Genomic DNA, 15,013 nt, shown 5'->3' with positions numbered 1-15,013 from the left:
TGACACATATGGGGTGGATTAAGACCTTGTTAGAATAATAACTCTGCACATTTTAGAAAATTGTTTCACTCCGCTTCGCTCAAGGACACTTCGGCAGAATCACAAGGGAATTTAATGCTGTTTTGTCAGATCAGCTGTAAAAATAGCTACCTACCACCGCAGTTAATCCAAATATTATTCCCGAAAACCCAAATATGACATGGGATCCATTTACCACGCTGTACTGTTTGTGTATAATACAGAGTAATATAGTGTCTTGATGACAAGTCAGACATGCTTACTAGGCTTAACGATCCCTCTTACCTGTCATCGTTGCAGGATGATCGTCCTTTGTGATTTTAAATGGAAAATATTTAGACATCAATTTAGTGCAGAATTACTTAAATTGTTTTGGCGTTAATCCAGCGTGATTCTAGCAGTCATGTTTGCGGGAAGTAACAGATGGTCTTGATTGGGTGAATTGCTAACCCGGAATTGCATGGTTGGATTCTCGCACAACGTCCATCACTTAAAGACCGCCTGCTCTTCACTGATTGGTCCCGTGTCTGATGCATTCAAAAACAATGGAAAAAGTGGATATTTGAGGGCTGTCTTTTCTGTTTACTCCTGACTTTACTGAGGAAGGATTTGAGTTATCTGTTATTTTTTCTAGATCACAATACTTTCATTTGAGTACTATTATTCCTTTTACTCTATATAGTTGTAGTAGTAGTATAAATTGGAATAGATGAGTTAGGTAGGTACACAAACTGCCAATTGCATTCAAATGTATTGTGAGAGGTAGAAAAACATTCATAACAATGATGACAACTGGAGCAAGTTTCAAACAAACCAATGCAAAAAAACAAACATGTTAGCAAATAAATAGCATTTTATAATCCCGCTGTGGAGTCAAATGGCGTAGCACCCTGCCAGTGTCCTCAGCGGGTGGCGATCATTAAGACGCAAACTGTGACATGAAAGCCATGGCCTGATCAAGGTCATCAGTCAACTCATCCGGAAGAGACAGCACTGTGGATGTCAGCTTGTGAGTAATGTCCAATATCCTACAAAAAGAGAAAGAAAAATCAACGTTTTACATTTAAAATGTGTTGTGTTCAGGCCGATCACGTGAATTAGGTTTTTAAGATGTATTTATAACACATTCAAACTGGATTAAACTAGCTGTTTGTCGGACGGCCATTGGACACCCCTGCTTTCAGTGGTGATGAAGATTTGTGTTTTACAGGAAACAGTTGAACTCACCAGTGGACATAATGCGCAGCCAGTTGAGGTTCGTGCCTGGAGCCTTCCTCCTCCACCACCAGAGACTCTTTCATCTGCTTGAAGTTGGCCTCAATGTTCTTTTTTATCTCCGAAAAGACGTCGACGCCTCGGAAGGAGCACACCACTTGCTGTGTGTGTGAATTACGAAGGGAAAAAGTCACTTTATTAGCCAGCCTCTGGAAAGTAAAGCAGCGTAAGCCATCTTACGTATATGACAGAGAGTTGGTGGGCGATGTATTTGTGACTTCCGAGGTGGCGAATGTCCTCCTCCAGCTGCTGAGTCAGCACAAGCAGCTGATTCAGTTTGGCGATGTGGGAGAAATAGTCTGCAAAGGAGGAATCAGTTTGCCCTTACTGACTGTATTTCCATGCTGCGGCGACAAGACACTACAAGGTGGTATCAAATGATCACATTTTGTATCAAGCAGTTATTAAAAAAAATACAAACGTTTATTCTATAGAGAAAAACTCACCATCCATTGGCGGCCTTTCCAACATGTCCACTGGGCTGCCTTGAATGAGGAAGACCTCTACGCGAGGAAACATGGCGGACAAACCCACCATGTCCAGGTAGTCCTGTAAAGGGAACACAAAGATGAATTCATATCCTTTATTTTTTTTCATATCTAATAACTGCATTGTTAAAAAAGTAATTCTTATAGCATATTTGATATGATACCTCGAGTTGTGGCATGGGTTTTGGTAGATGTTCAAGGCACTGCAGCATTTGGTCAAGAATTTCCGATCCTGTAGGACAGCAGCGAGTACATTTAAATACAATGTTCATACAAAATATGTAAAATATGGAGTTGATACCGACCTTGGGCCTGAAAGGCGTCTGACTCCTCTGGGCTACAGCCTCGTCTTAACTGCTCCTGAAACTATCCAGAAATTGAAACACGGTGACAATATGTGACTTGATTACACAGGGAAATCACACGATTTCCTGCAAAATAAAACTTGCAATATATCTTCAAAACTAATCATAAACTTGCACACATACAGTACAAATACATGCAGCACTGCATCCACAACGATGCGTTCACGGCCAGTCGGTGATTCAATACCTCCTGCATCTGTGCTCTGATGAGGAGGTCCAGCTGCCCACAGAGACACAGCATCTCCACAGCCACCTGTTCTGGACTCAGTTGGAGGGGCATCAGGGGTCTTTTCACCTGTAGCTCCACTAATAAAACAGAATAGAATATACGTAAACATCAGCAATACAACACAACACAATTGGCATCAATGGGATCAGTGAATGCATGTTTTCTTTAAGCTAATGTTGACTCACCTTTAAACGCCTGATGGTAGACGCACGGCTGACAAAGTGGCTCTGATAAACATCCTGCCATCTTCAAATTCACTTTAGTCAAAATGAAAGTAGAGCCATAAAGAGGCTCGCAAAACTAAGATGAAGCTTCTATACTTAACGCATGTCTGGGGCGGTGATGGTGCGTTCCGGTGTGCCACCGTCGAAAAAGCCTCGCGTTTTTTTAATTCTTGACAAAAGTCTCGATTTGGTAGTGGAAAGGCGATGTTCGGTGTTGCTATACAAGCAGTGAGAGGGGGGATACATTGAAGCGACACCCGGCTAACCCACGCCCTGCGATTGTCAGCCTTCAAGCCGCAGTCTCTCAATGGGGACCCTGAACGCCCCTCCTCGCAACCAATGACGTAATGTTTAGAAAGAGACAAGCCCTGTTTGGATTTTATGTATAAAATATATCATATGGGGCAAAAATCCATATTTGACAGAGAAAAATACTCTGAATTTAGTCAAAATGAATATTGCAGAAACGTTGATTTTTTTGGCATGTTGGAAGTCTTATTTTTTCTCCAATAAAGAAAAATCTGAATTTAAATGAAATTTTTGTAAAAAAAAAAAATGTTTTCCTAATATTCCTATCAAAAAGATATCCAACTCACCCTGGGATAATCCTGTAGTGCAGAAAAACAGATTTATTCCAATTCAAAAAGGAACAATATCATCAAATATACTTTATATACAGATGTACTGATTTATTTTGACATGCTGAACTCATTCACTACCAAAGAAGCATGAACAATTGTTTATAATGCTCAACGGCTTATAACTAAAGGACAAAAAAAGAGTCAGGGCCAACTACTGTTTATAATTAAAGATGAAAATGTGTTCCTATAGATATAGAACACAATACTTGGAGACGCCTGTAAAAAAATGGTGGTCTGGAGACATTTTTGGTAGTGAATGACTTACTGAGGGAGCATCCTCCAAGAATAGCAAGTCCATAATTTTTGCTGGTACATTATTGTAAACAGGAGTAAAGTGATCCATTTTTATGTGGCGTTGTCTCAAAATAAAATGCGTAACTAGCGGTGGAAGAAAGCGCCGCAAGAAATGCGCTTTTATAAACAAAAGATGATCTGGATTAAAAAAAAAAGTGTAGCTCAGAATTACTGACAAGTAATCAGGCTCCAGCAGTGGAAGACAAAAGTCAGCTTTTAAAAAGCAAAGTTCCAAAGTATCCCTCAATCTTGATGAAACATGGTCAATTTATAGTGCGTCGCCATTGTGAAATAAACATGAAAACGTCTCTATACGAAAGACTAAGAAATCGACTGATTCGAGATCAGAATGTCGCGAAAACAAAAGGGCCTAAACTGAAATATACAACCATGTACATATTTTGTGAACAAACTCCATTTCAATACATAATATTCTGTTTGCCCCACGAATAGGGGAAAAAAATAGGACTCATATCCAAAATATACCTCATCTGCTCATCTTTAGTCAAGTACCGAGAAGAACAAACCGGGTGTTAAAAGCTGAGCTCCGATTGCTCATTTGTTCAATGTCGGGGGTCCTGGGGCAAAGTAAAGTTGGCCATCAACTCGTGGACCGATGCAAATATGGTGCATTCTCCTGGAGGAAAGAAAACACATTAGAAAAGTAGAGTGACATAGACCTGAGAGCCACTTAAGTCTGTAAAATAGAAGTTTTTTTTAAATGGGCAAAAATAGTCATGCAAAAAATAAAAATAAATTGACTAGGAGGACCTACCTGGCCTGGCAGGATGTATTTCATTAAACCTCTTGAGGATATTGGAAACCATGAGCGCCGCCTTTCCCGAAGAGCTGTGCTGCCTGGGAATATCAGCCTGCTGGGTGAGGCCAGTGGCCATGTCGTACACTATAGGTACAATGATGCTCGATGGTTCCTGCGGCACGGGCACGCGCTGAGTCAGCTGCAACTGCGTTGGAGAGGCAGACAAAACAAAGAGTCTCAAGCGCTTTCCAATTTTTCGCATTAATCTGGCAAGGACCTACAAAGAAGAGCATCTTGGTCTTGAGGACCACAGCGATGGTTCCAGGGGGAGCAATGGGGGGAGCGCTGGGAGGTATGGTGAGGCAGAACTGGACGTTCCATTTGAGTTGGCCGGCTTGATCTGGAAACTGCAAGAGAAAGATGACCAGAACGTAAGATTTAATCTAATAAAGTACATCTTTTTAAAAAGGGGAAAAAAAAGAAATTTCAACCAACCAGTTCAAGCTTCATGATGCGCACACAGTCCCGGAGTATATGTGTATGTGCCCCCAGAAGCTTAGTAAAGGCATTCAAAGTGTTGTACTTGAAGGGAGGCCCGGCGACCTTGAAGAGAGAACAGTGTGAGTCCATGCTCAAGGGTCGCTGAGGGTGCTGTTTTTTTTTGCCTCGACACAAATGCAAATTCATCCCTCTAAGAGCAATGTGAAGGTACATACCCTGGTTTCAAAGAACCTCTCGAGCACCTGAAGTTCCTCCTGGGACCAGGGACCCGCATTCTCTGGCGTGACTTTGAGCTGCAGGGTCTGGTAGTTCTTTGGGTTCAGAGCTACACGGCATTTGAGCACGTCCGTCTTGAACATGATGACGCCGGGTTCGTTGGAGTTGACGACGGATAGCTGCATGGAAGGCAAATAATCAGTGTGAGCAAGGAAAAGGTTTTTCTCTCTTATTTGTTTGCCAATGGAACTTTCGCAAACTCTGCTTCTAATCATATTAATCTAACAGCAGGAAAAGAACATTCATAAAAATGGATAAAAGCTGTGGTTACTGTTATTGAATATTATATTTTACTATCGATACAAAATTTAGCTAAGACATTAGCTTAAGTTAATTGACATGTTGTTGTTAGCAACTGCTTTGCTTTCAGTTCTATGAGTGCGCTATCATTGGCTCAAGCCCAAACTCACGTTGGCTTCCTGCTGGATGATTCTCAGCAGGTGCCGCCTCATGATGACTGAACCTAAGAAGCGCTCTAGTGGCGAGCACAGATAGCTGCCGGCCAGACCCGGCACCTGGCACGGTGTGGGTGAGGGCAGCAGGAGTACATGGAGGGCATTGTGGGTAAGGATGGTTGGGATGGAGGCAGCCCAAGAGCGTTGAGGTAGCTTGCGGGGAGGAGGCATACTGCTGGGCATGATTTGGGAACCTAAAACAAAAAGAGTGCAAACAAAACTGTATTTTGGACAAACTACTTTCTTTCACAATGGCTATTTACCAGTTCCGGCACGCGGAGAGTGGGGGTCAGGGATGGGTGAATGCAGCGACGGGTTTCCAGGCGACATGCCGTGGATCCTCGCCCCAGGCGAAGGACCTGAGACCTGGGGAGAGCCCGGCCACTGTCCCCTATGGCTCGGAGACACCATGGCATAGGGTGAGCTGGGATCCAGTGCGCCTGGTGAGATGAATAGCCACATATTAACTGCACATGAAAAGCAAACAACACCAAATAAATGCACAACTGTGGGTGCCTGTTTTTTTTTTTTTTGAAGCCTTGTGCGTATCTGTCCTCTACACAGCCTAATCGAGAGCTGGGCAAAAGGAGATTGGTGTTCAGACAGGCCCCCAGATCTGTGCCCGTCTTACCGTGGGGGCTGGCAAAGCTTGTCTGACCCATGGCTATGCCCAGAGAAGATGGAGACGGGGTGGGGCCGAAAGGAGAGGGAGCCCTCAACGCTCCGCTAGGGGAGCCAGAGGCATGGATGTTCCCTGCACATACATACACCACATCTGGTCAAACTGAGCAGCTCACACACATACACTCATTCGCTCACTCGCTCGCTCACTCTCTCATACATAGTGTTGCACTGACACCAAAATGAGCATTGAACTGGTTTCTCGAAGCAAAGCTAATCTGACGTGTGGTGTTTTTGTATTATGCACATTTACACGTCATATTTTCATTGCAAGCACCTATACTTGAAATGCTAGATAAATGTTAAACAGTGATACCAGTCAGATTTAACATACTACAAATAAAAGATATGACCAGCCTTAAAAACTGGGAAAAGTAGGCTAGCGAATTTCTGGCTCAAGTGATTAGCAATTGAGCTAAGATAACATACTAATGTGGCATAAAGCATTCTAAGCAGGATCTGACATTCAAGTGTATACACAAATTTAGTATTTGAAAAATATATTTATATTTTGTACTGTCTGTCAGAAAACCCGCTATTGGCCATCAGAACACAGTCAGGTGTCGGTGCAACACTACTCATATGCACACGCTAAAGCTCGGCAGCGCGGTCGGAGGGCTGTGATGGGGCAACATGGCAGGGGCGGACTTCTTGCGTGCATATTGAAACAGCAAATCAGCATGGTGGTGACAATTCATGTCGCGCCAAGGAAGCTAGCGTGAATCAAACAGCCTGCACAACTTTCTCTGTGAATACCTGGCGATTGCGTGGGCATCATAGAAGGCGAAGGGGCGACGTTGGCATGGTAGTTGGGTGGAGGCGATGTAAGTGGTGGGTACACGCCGCTGCCAGATGGCCTCATGGTTTGCGGCTGAGCCTGCAATTGGCTCATGAGCGTGTCCATAATGTCCACAGCAACCGGGGATGGCGGATTGTCGTCTTCGTTGACGGACCGCCGACGTGCATCCTGGGTATTGTCTACAAACATGCTCAAGAATGTCTGAAATGGGAATAAAATGTTTCTTTTAGCATTAGATCATTGGCTGCCATTGATGGCACTTATGTTACCTTGAGCCCAGGGGCCGGCTGAAAACCCTCCACAATCTTGGAGTTGTCAAAGAGACTGTAGGCGCCGTCCCGGATGGCCACCACGCCACGGCTCCGGCAATAGATGTCGATGCAGTATGTGTTGCGGAACGCTAGGCGGATGTGCGTGGGCGACTGCGGTAGGATGGAGAAACACTGGTATGCGGTGTTGGTACGCTGGGTAAGGCCCAACATGGGCACGGTGGGTAATTTGTTGATGGCATTCAGCGGGGCCTGGGTGTCGTAAAGCACCTGCAAATAACAAATGATCAGTCAGAACAATGGATATTTGGAATGGATTTGAAAGGAAGCCCTCGAGATAGGCTTTAATGCGCCATATTGTTGATTTATTGATTAGATATATAAATAGTCAACACTGAAGAAGGGCTCATATTATGACTTCTTAATAACAAACCAATAGCGCCCCCTCGCGGTTTATTAGTATTAACATTTTGGAAGATGTAAAATTTAAAATTTTTACATTTTACAAGCCACACCCGAGTATAAGTCGCAGGCTTGGCCATAGTATTAAAGAAGTGGGACTTCATGTCCAGAAAACACCTTTAAGCTACCTGCAAAAGTTGAATGACATTGGGGTTCTTGTTGAACATCTCCTGCAGCTGATGGAGGATGATGTTGTGGCAGTTTGAGCAACCCGAATTGGGTCCCACTGTCCCGAGGGACAAGTGAAAGCGTTGGCTGTTGGAATTCCACTGGATGGTGACGGAACTTCCCTTGGTGGTGCCGTAGCACAGCACCAGTTTGCGAAAGTTATACAACCGCACCTCCGAGAACAAGCTTAGGTACGAGGGCAACTCTGGGATGTCACAAAGAGAAGATAGGAGGTTTATAAAAGACATGAATTTTGGTTACATCACTACATAGTTGCAACGGATTGTGCTGTAGCCATTTTGTGAACAGTTGCTGGTACCTGGCAGTGCTCGAGAGAAGTGAAGCACACATTGATAAAGCTGACTGATGGCGCTCCAGTCGTTGAGAAACATTTCAACGACTTTGCGTCCACCCACGGGTTCAGACAGGGGATTTTCGTAGGTGAGGTACACATGCCGTGTGGAAGCTGTCAATGGAAAATTCAAGGATTAGGGGTATGCAGTATTAATCATAACGTATGGGAGAATATAGTGTGTACCTTGCTCTTTGCTACTGGTGCTGTTCAGGGGGCAGTTGGCAAGCACAAGCTCGGCCACCCATGTCCGGTTATTTCTGCCCTGCAGACGGAAGGTGCAGTCTAGAACAGAGCGCTCCAAAGCTCTTCTGGTCTCCTCTCCGACACTTTTGCAAGGAGGGATCCTACAAGAATATGACAGTTATCTTCATGTGTAATATTGACATTTAATGTGCTCTAAATGTATATGGTGTGTTCGGGTAGCATCCAAAACTATTATTTGAAACTGGTGTGTAAAATGCAGTTGTAATTAGAAAAAAAATACATTTTCCAATGAAAGATGAGACTTTAATCTTTCTTTTTTTGGATTATTTGTCTTGAATGGGTTTAAAGTAAAATAAAAAAAAAAAATCTATTTAAATTGAATTTTATCATTTACTGTTATTTCCTTGTGAAAAAAAGCAGTGTATAACTGTACATGCATGTTTGTGATGTGTGATGGTTTTACTTAAGCAAGCGGATGGCGTGACTGCTGCCGTCCCCTTCCACTTCAACACCTTGGTTGGGAATCTCCATGTTTGACAGCTATATCACAACAGACACGTAACGAACGTCGGCAAGGAAAGTGAGTTTGATTGAGCAAGACGCGGGAATAAATTGAGCTCTCAAGTCGCAACAACTCACCTCAGTCCTGAGGCCAACAAAGGGCATGTTGGTGTCACACATAGCGACGAGGTGTGCCAACTCTTTGTTGAAGGCACTCATCTCCCCTGAGCGCTTGGGCTTCTTTGGCTCTGTTTCTGCAGGCTCTCCGGTCATCTATGCAAAATTATGGTTAAAAATAATAAATAAATAATACATTTAATTATTTAGAAGCAGGAAAATGTGAATAATAGTTGAATTGCTGTTTTGTGTTTTTTTTATTTCTTGTCAAGAATTAACTATTGAAAAAAGCATTAGAAAATGAAATAATATTAAGATTTATTTTGTACGCCTCACTGGTAAATGTCACTAGGAAAAATCCTGACCTTTCTCTTAGAGGCAGCTCGGTGTAAGCGTATCGACGTGGCATCTTGAACGAGATGTTCCAGATTAGGCTTGAAATGCTGCAAAAGCTGAGCACACATAGGCCCGTCGTCGCCTTCCAGCTGGGTTACAAAAAGGAAGGAGTATTTGTACTGCAAAGCTGTGGGATTGCTGGGCATATCAAGCATCTCCACCACCTGAGGGACAAAGACAAAAATTAATATGTCATGCCGCGGAAACTTGATGCGTGCGTCAGGGAGAGAAGGGGCCTCACAATGTAGTACTGCGGAAGACGCGTGAGCTTGATGAAGAGCTTGTGCTTGCTCAAATTTCCCACTGGGTGTGAAGCAGTGTTGGAGAGGTGGAGGACGTCGGTGCACACGGTTGGAAGATGCTTCACGGATTGTCTGCAGCGCTGCTCACCCAGCCAGAATCTAGTGACCAGATGAAGATATTCTTTAATTCATTGCTATCAGTCAACCAATCAGTTTTGTGTTCACAAAGACATAACGTTGCTAAAATAAATTGCTTTTTATTCGGTAGAGCAATAAATTTGAACAGTTTCATTTAACTTTACGGGATTTTAGTAATAGTACTCCAATAAAACATTCTTTTAGATTTTTTTTCCATAATATCACTATGTATGACTTTATTCTAGTAGTATTGTGAGTTTTGTCTCAGTACTTCAATGCATGATTTTATTCTCATATTGTGAATGTAATCTTGTAATATGTCATAACATGCGCTAAATAGTCTATTTCCATAAGGTTATGATTTTTTTCATAACCCTTAAGAATTTAATCTAATAATATAACAATGTATTACTTCATTATTGTGATATTGTGACTTTTGGGTTCTCTTCATAATACAATATATAACTTCATAGGCACACTGACTTGAGTTGTTGAAGCCAAGACAGGATACGCTTCATGTCGTCGTTGATAGTCTTCTCAATGTCGTCCAGCATTGATTGTTCTAATGGAAGAAAGCGCACCGTTGAGAAAGCACAGTGGGACGAGTTAGGGGGATGGCTTCCGCTCACCTAATCCATACAGCATGGGTTGCAGCATGCCAGAATGTAAATCCACAAAGATATGTAGGCACTCCGAACGACCGCATGGCTCCAGTATGGGAATGACGAGAGTGGGTAGAGCTGTTTCAATGAATGCTGCAGTAGAAAAATACAGTTATCATCTGGGAAAGTACAAATGATAAATACTCCCAAAAAAATTTAAATTGTATTTTCTACTTCAATAAGAATCTACGAATGCAATACATACAGCTGTCAGTTGGATTGCTGCCCTTCAAAACGGCTTTCAATTCCAGCAACTTTTGGTGAGAACGTGCATGTACGCTGTCAATCAGAAGCTTCTCCACAGACAAATGGTCAATCTAACGACAGAAGAGTTCAGCATTATTAATGTATGACATGTAAACTGCCATTAAAGGGGCAGTGCAACTGACTTTCATTGCCCTCTCCATCAATCTGGAGTCGCACGCAGGTAAAGGCGGGTCGTGGGAGATCTGCAGCGGCTTCGATCCATCTGATTCGTCAATCTTGATTGTGACTTTATGAACAGAGGCCGTCCCTGTTTTCCTACCCAGCACCTGTTGGCTGTGGCAAGAACATTTTTGCTATCATTGAAACTGAATATGATGCAACACATTTAATTCAATGACAACTATCCAAACTCTGCCCCAATGCCCGGATTTAATTGGCAAATGATGAAAATATCATTGCATTGGGCCGCACAAGACGCTTGAATTCAGCCTACATTATAGCTTTCATGCTATACGGAGCTAGTCACTGCCGCTCCATTACTTGAGGGATCAAAACATGTTGAAACAAATGTAGAACACTGCAGAATTTCAGTATTATGTCTTACATAATACTTCTCCCTCAATTCTAAAAATCACCCCGCCTTAGTTGAGGCAATATCAAGGCTTACTTCCAGACAGTGAGGATGAGGTATTTTGCAGGCATATATTGCTCCTCTTGCACCAGGTCCCCCCAGCGCTCCCTAATGAGCATCAAGGTCTGTGAGTGGAGCACCTCCAGCTGCAGTGAGAGACAGAAGGAGTCTGGACGCAGGGCCAGTTAAAGAAAATGCAGGCGGTCAAGTTAAGTGTCAGGCACATTTTCTCATTGGCATTCAAGACGTGCACTCGGGCACGTAGCCTTCGTCACAGCGACGGTAAAAAAGAGGCGTTTGTCCACAGTACAGACTGCTCTTTGATGTGCCGAGATGCAATGCTCGGACGGCTCGCAGGAAAGGCAGAGCTGAGATGCACTCATTTGCATTGATTAGTGCAGTCATGCAGCACTCTAAAAGCAGATTAAGGCTACTTCATTTTTTTTCCTCTTCTAATTTATTTCAGCTGTTACAACACATTTGGTCCATTAACATAGTATATAAAAAATACATTTTTGATGTTGTGGGACAGAATTTGTTAAAATGGTATCTATGCAGTGATCATAAACAAATGGGAATTTTCCGCCTGTGCTGGCAGACATGAGCAAGATAGCGACCTTGGGCAAGGACCATTTTTTGCAGACCATGATTTGCAATTTTTTGAATGCCTAAAAATGATAAACTCATAAAAAGATCATTCACGTCTCTTAGCAAAATGGCCTAAATATTAATAGGGTGTACACATTCAGAAAGGATACGCAAACAGTTGTACATGTCTTGCAGTGGTTTCTCATCCGCACATAGACGTGCTTGCACGAGCTCGTGGATATAGTTTACTTGAAGACTGTGTACCAAAGCTCGGCCATCTGGTGTCAAAAGAGGTGCAGTCAGCAATTGAGTGGGCCAGAAAAGAAAAATCTATCACAGTACCCTTTATCAAGCCTTACCTCCAGTTTCCTTATCCTCCACCAATATCTCCAACTTCAGGAGCCTCCAGGGGATATCTGGATCATCGCCCATCACAGTAAGGGTGGCCTCAAACTCTCCCTCCACTCGAAACTTCACGCGGCCGTTAGCTGCATGCAAACACGTGATCAAAACAATAATAGAAGAATCATATACAATAGAATGTGGATCACTACTAAACACATTGACAGATTATGGATGCTTACCGACTGTGAGGTTGGCTAACTGCGGAGGCAAATCTGTGGTGACCAGGCGGTGCCGTAGAATCTGATTCAGCTGGTTCAAGGTTGTCAATTTCTCAACTTTAGTGATGGGGTCAGGTGGAATGATTTTATCCTATTAGAAAAAAAAGGCAAAAACAATCAAAGTCATATGTTGTCAAAAGTCACATCATTAAATGCATTACTACAATGTGTATTCGTGTGAATCCGATTTACTCGTATGCAGGTGGGCAAGCGTGGGTAGGAACCAGTTGTGAGGACATCGATGGCAAATGGGATGGCAAAGCTGGGCAAGCGTGCATGCACCAGGGCGTCCCGTGCCAACGACGCCAGTCGGTCTGCTGTGTCCACAAATAAGATGGTCTGCTGATCCAAGAAGCTGGATATCATCTGTGGCCACAAGACAAAAAGTTACAAAAGTGCAGTTTCACAGCTATATTTAGAAAATTTTCAAGCACACTTACAGCACATTTTTCCACCTTCCCTGCGTTACTGGCCCACTTTACCAGGGCCAACAGGCGTACAAATAGCTGCCTGGTACGACTGGCAAACTGGACAATCTCGATTTTCCTTTAATGGAAAGTGACATCAATATAAGATGTGAGGTGCAGGGTAAAAAAAAATAAAGATATTCGGCATACCTTTCCATATCTGTTTTTCTTGGAAGCCTAAAAGAAGAACATGGAAACTGTATTACATACCATGTAAACAGTTTAAACTCTTTCATCTATTCCATAATTAAACAGCTTAACTCAGCCCAGGTTACAGTGTGTGTGTGTGTGTTATTGAAGGACTGCACCTATATTATGTCAAAGGTCAAGTCATCGAACAAGACAAGTATGTAGTACATAAAATTCACGTGTTGAACATTATGTACCGATCACCATATTTAAAAAAAATAACATTTGGAGTCCTTATATCATATTGGTTAGGGCTTCATCATTGTCTCAGTGAGCCAAGTAAAAAATTAAAAAAAATCCTAAATAACTATATTTTTTTATTTGGATTTATTTTATGAAATAAAAAGGGTTATTAATATTAGGTTATTGTTGAAGGTGTAAAATAAAATACTTCTGGAAAATTAATGTCGATTAAATTTTCCATATGCTTCTACATCACAAGTATTTGTTGTGAATTTAAATAAGACTATACATTTCTCCAAACGTAAATACGAATTGGAACATTGTCCGATCTTAATACCAAAAAATAGGATGGAAAAGGTCGCCCACACTGCGTAAAATCTAAACTTTTGATGTTGCATTTCATTCAATGTGAGCTGTCAAATGACTTATATTACTCCTGTTATGAGGGATGGTCTTATCCTAGCCTAGCTTAGCATCGGAGGCCTTAGTCTACTTACAGCTCTGCCAATAGGGTGATCTCATGGTAGGTTCTCTGCAGAAGGAAGTCGATGAGCAAGCTCAGGCGTATCCCATGCGTGGCCAGGGTACCAGGGGCCGGAGGCTGAGGGCCCGAGACCACCGGCCCCCCAAGTGGCACCAACTGCCCGTCAGCGCCGATCTGCACTGGAGCCATTTTACAGTACGGAGGTAGCCACGAGAAAGCTAACGGGGACCGGCGCGAAAACGCAGGACTGTGGGCTTGTTCCGGCCAAAATGCTGAGCATGAAAGTGTCAGGCTGTTGGTTAACTACATTCCGATCCGCGGAAGAGTTGAATTAGTTCATCGGAAAAGTCTGCACAGTTCACAAAGAAGTGCAAACGGGGTAAGGGAAAGTAATCAAAACCGCTCGGCAGCCATCTTTGCTAATGATGGTGCTCATTAATAGAGAACCGGGAAATGAGAAAACCAAAACAAGAGTCTCGAGGAACAGGAGTCAAAATACACATCTTTCATCGCTTTAATACTTGCTAAATTTTAACTGTCAAATGAACTGTAAGGGCTGCTTTTAGATAAATCAAAGGATGCAAAACCAACTTGAAATCCTTTTCACTTTCATGTTAAACAGAGGATCAGAATTGGCCCCAAAACATTGTGAATAGTTTGAAATGTCAGCCACACTGTATTATATTTAAGTACTTAGACTATTAAACCAAACTTGCAGAATAAAGACAAAATGACTTGTTTAATGTATCACAATGGATCATCTTTTAATACAAATGTATTTATGTCAAACTGAAACCTACATTGATATTAACATGCTGTCACATGAATAGGGAGAAAAGTGTGCAGCCAAATGAGATTGCTCCAACACACTCACATTTGTAAGGGTATTATGTTTATGTTTTGGCATTTCTCATCACGCAAAGAGGTAATTGTTTACATTTTCAAAATATACACTGTACAACAGTCTGAATGATTTGCATGAAAACTTTTCAGAAACGAGAGGACGCATCTAAAGAAATCCTGTTATATAATAGTTTGTCTATTTTCGAATTAGATTGCATTGTATAATTTCTAGTGGTGCGACGTTCCATTATCCTGGGAAAACAAATATTCCTCTTTCA

At 42.4% G+C, this 15,013-nt stretch overlaps 2 protein-coding genes across 2 annotated transcripts; both read right to left on the bottom strand.

Moving 5' to 3' along the window:
• Nucleotides 1-750: 750 nt before the first annotated feature.
• LOC144204405 (uncharacterized) lies at nucleotides 751-2,931 on the bottom strand. Its single transcript, XM_077728391.1, has 8 exons — nucleotides 2,561-2,931; nucleotides 2,334-2,452; nucleotides 2,087-2,147; nucleotides 1,946-2,013; nucleotides 1,740-1,842; nucleotides 1,474-1,592; nucleotides 1,246-1,394; nucleotides 751-1,046 (listed from the first exon to the last, which is right to left on the bottom strand). The coding sequence occupies exons 1-8, from the start codon at nucleotides 2,619-2,621 to the stop codon at nucleotides 938-940; spliced, it is 789 nt and encodes a 262-aa protein (XP_077584517.1). The 5' UTR covers nucleotides 2,622-2,931; the 3' UTR covers nucleotides 751-937.
• A 279-nt stretch (nucleotides 2,932-3,210) lies between these two features.
• On the bottom strand, nucleotides 3,211-14,346 carry med14 (mediator complex subunit 14). The gene is made up of 29 exons (XM_077727406.1): nucleotides 13,906-14,346; nucleotides 13,187-13,213; nucleotides 13,010-13,115; nucleotides 12,762-12,935; nucleotides 12,531-12,660; nucleotides 12,306-12,434; nucleotides 12,117-12,224; nucleotides 11,395-11,527; nucleotides 10,910-11,060; nucleotides 10,726-10,837; nucleotides 10,488-10,613; nucleotides 10,342-10,420; nucleotides 9,720-9,879; nucleotides 9,448-9,642; nucleotides 9,104-9,238; nucleotides 8,928-9,004; nucleotides 8,444-8,604; nucleotides 8,225-8,371; nucleotides 7,866-8,110; nucleotides 7,276-7,545; nucleotides 6,964-7,207; nucleotides 6,158-6,280; nucleotides 5,790-5,966; nucleotides 5,482-5,720; nucleotides 5,011-5,190; nucleotides 4,790-4,897; nucleotides 4,576-4,701; nucleotides 4,310-4,499; nucleotides 3,211-4,171 (listed from the first exon to the last, which is right to left on the bottom strand). The coding sequence occupies exons 1-29, from the start codon at nucleotides 14,079-14,081 to the stop codon at nucleotides 4,098-4,100; spliced, it is 4,302 nt and encodes a 1,433-aa protein (XP_077583532.1). The 5' UTR covers nucleotides 14,082-14,346; the 3' UTR covers nucleotides 3,211-4,097.
• Nucleotides 14,347-15,013: the final 667 nt, after the last annotated feature.

This window comes from Stigmatopora nigra, chromosome 11, assembly GCF_051989575.1.
Source record: "Stigmatopora nigra isolate UIUO_SnigA chromosome 11, RoL_Snig_1.1, whole genome shotgun sequence".
NCBI classification, from domain to species: domain Eukaryota; kingdom Metazoa; phylum Chordata; class Actinopteri; order Syngnathiformes; family Syngnathidae; genus Stigmatopora; species Stigmatopora nigra.
Note: the sequence above shows the minus strand (reverse complement) of the source record. Positions and strands in the feature narration are given on the sequence as shown.

What these genes read in the sequence shown, in the direction of transcription:
- LOC144204405 (XM_077728391.1), bottom strand. Translation starts at nt 2,621, where the DNA reads ATGGCAGGATGTTTATCAGAGCCACTTTGTCAGCCGTGCGTCTACCAT. An exon ending in TCAGAGCACAGATGCAGGAG is followed by an intron (nt 2,148 to 2,333) that starts GTATTGAATCAC and finishes ATTTCTGGATAG; the next exon opens with TTTCAGGAGCAGTTAAGACG. An exon ending in GGAAAGGCCGCCAATGGATG is followed by an intron (nt 1,593 to 1,739) that starts GTGAGTTTTTCT and finishes CCTCCTTTGCAG; the next exon opens with ACTATTTCTCCCACATCGCC.
- med14 (XM_077727406.1), bottom strand. Translation starts at nt 14,081, where the DNA reads ATGGCTCCAGTGCAGATCGGCGCTGACGGGCAGTTGGTGCCACTTGGG. An exon ending in ACCCATGCTGTATGGATTAG is followed by an intron (nt 10,421 to 10,487) that starts GTGAGCGGAAGC and finishes TTCTTCCATTAG; the next exon opens with AACAATCAATGCTGGACGAC. An exon ending in ATGTCATTCAACTTTTGCAG is followed by an intron (nt 7,546 to 7,865) that starts GTAGCTTAAAGG and finishes TGTTATTTGCAG; the next exon opens with GTGCTTTACGACACCCAGGC.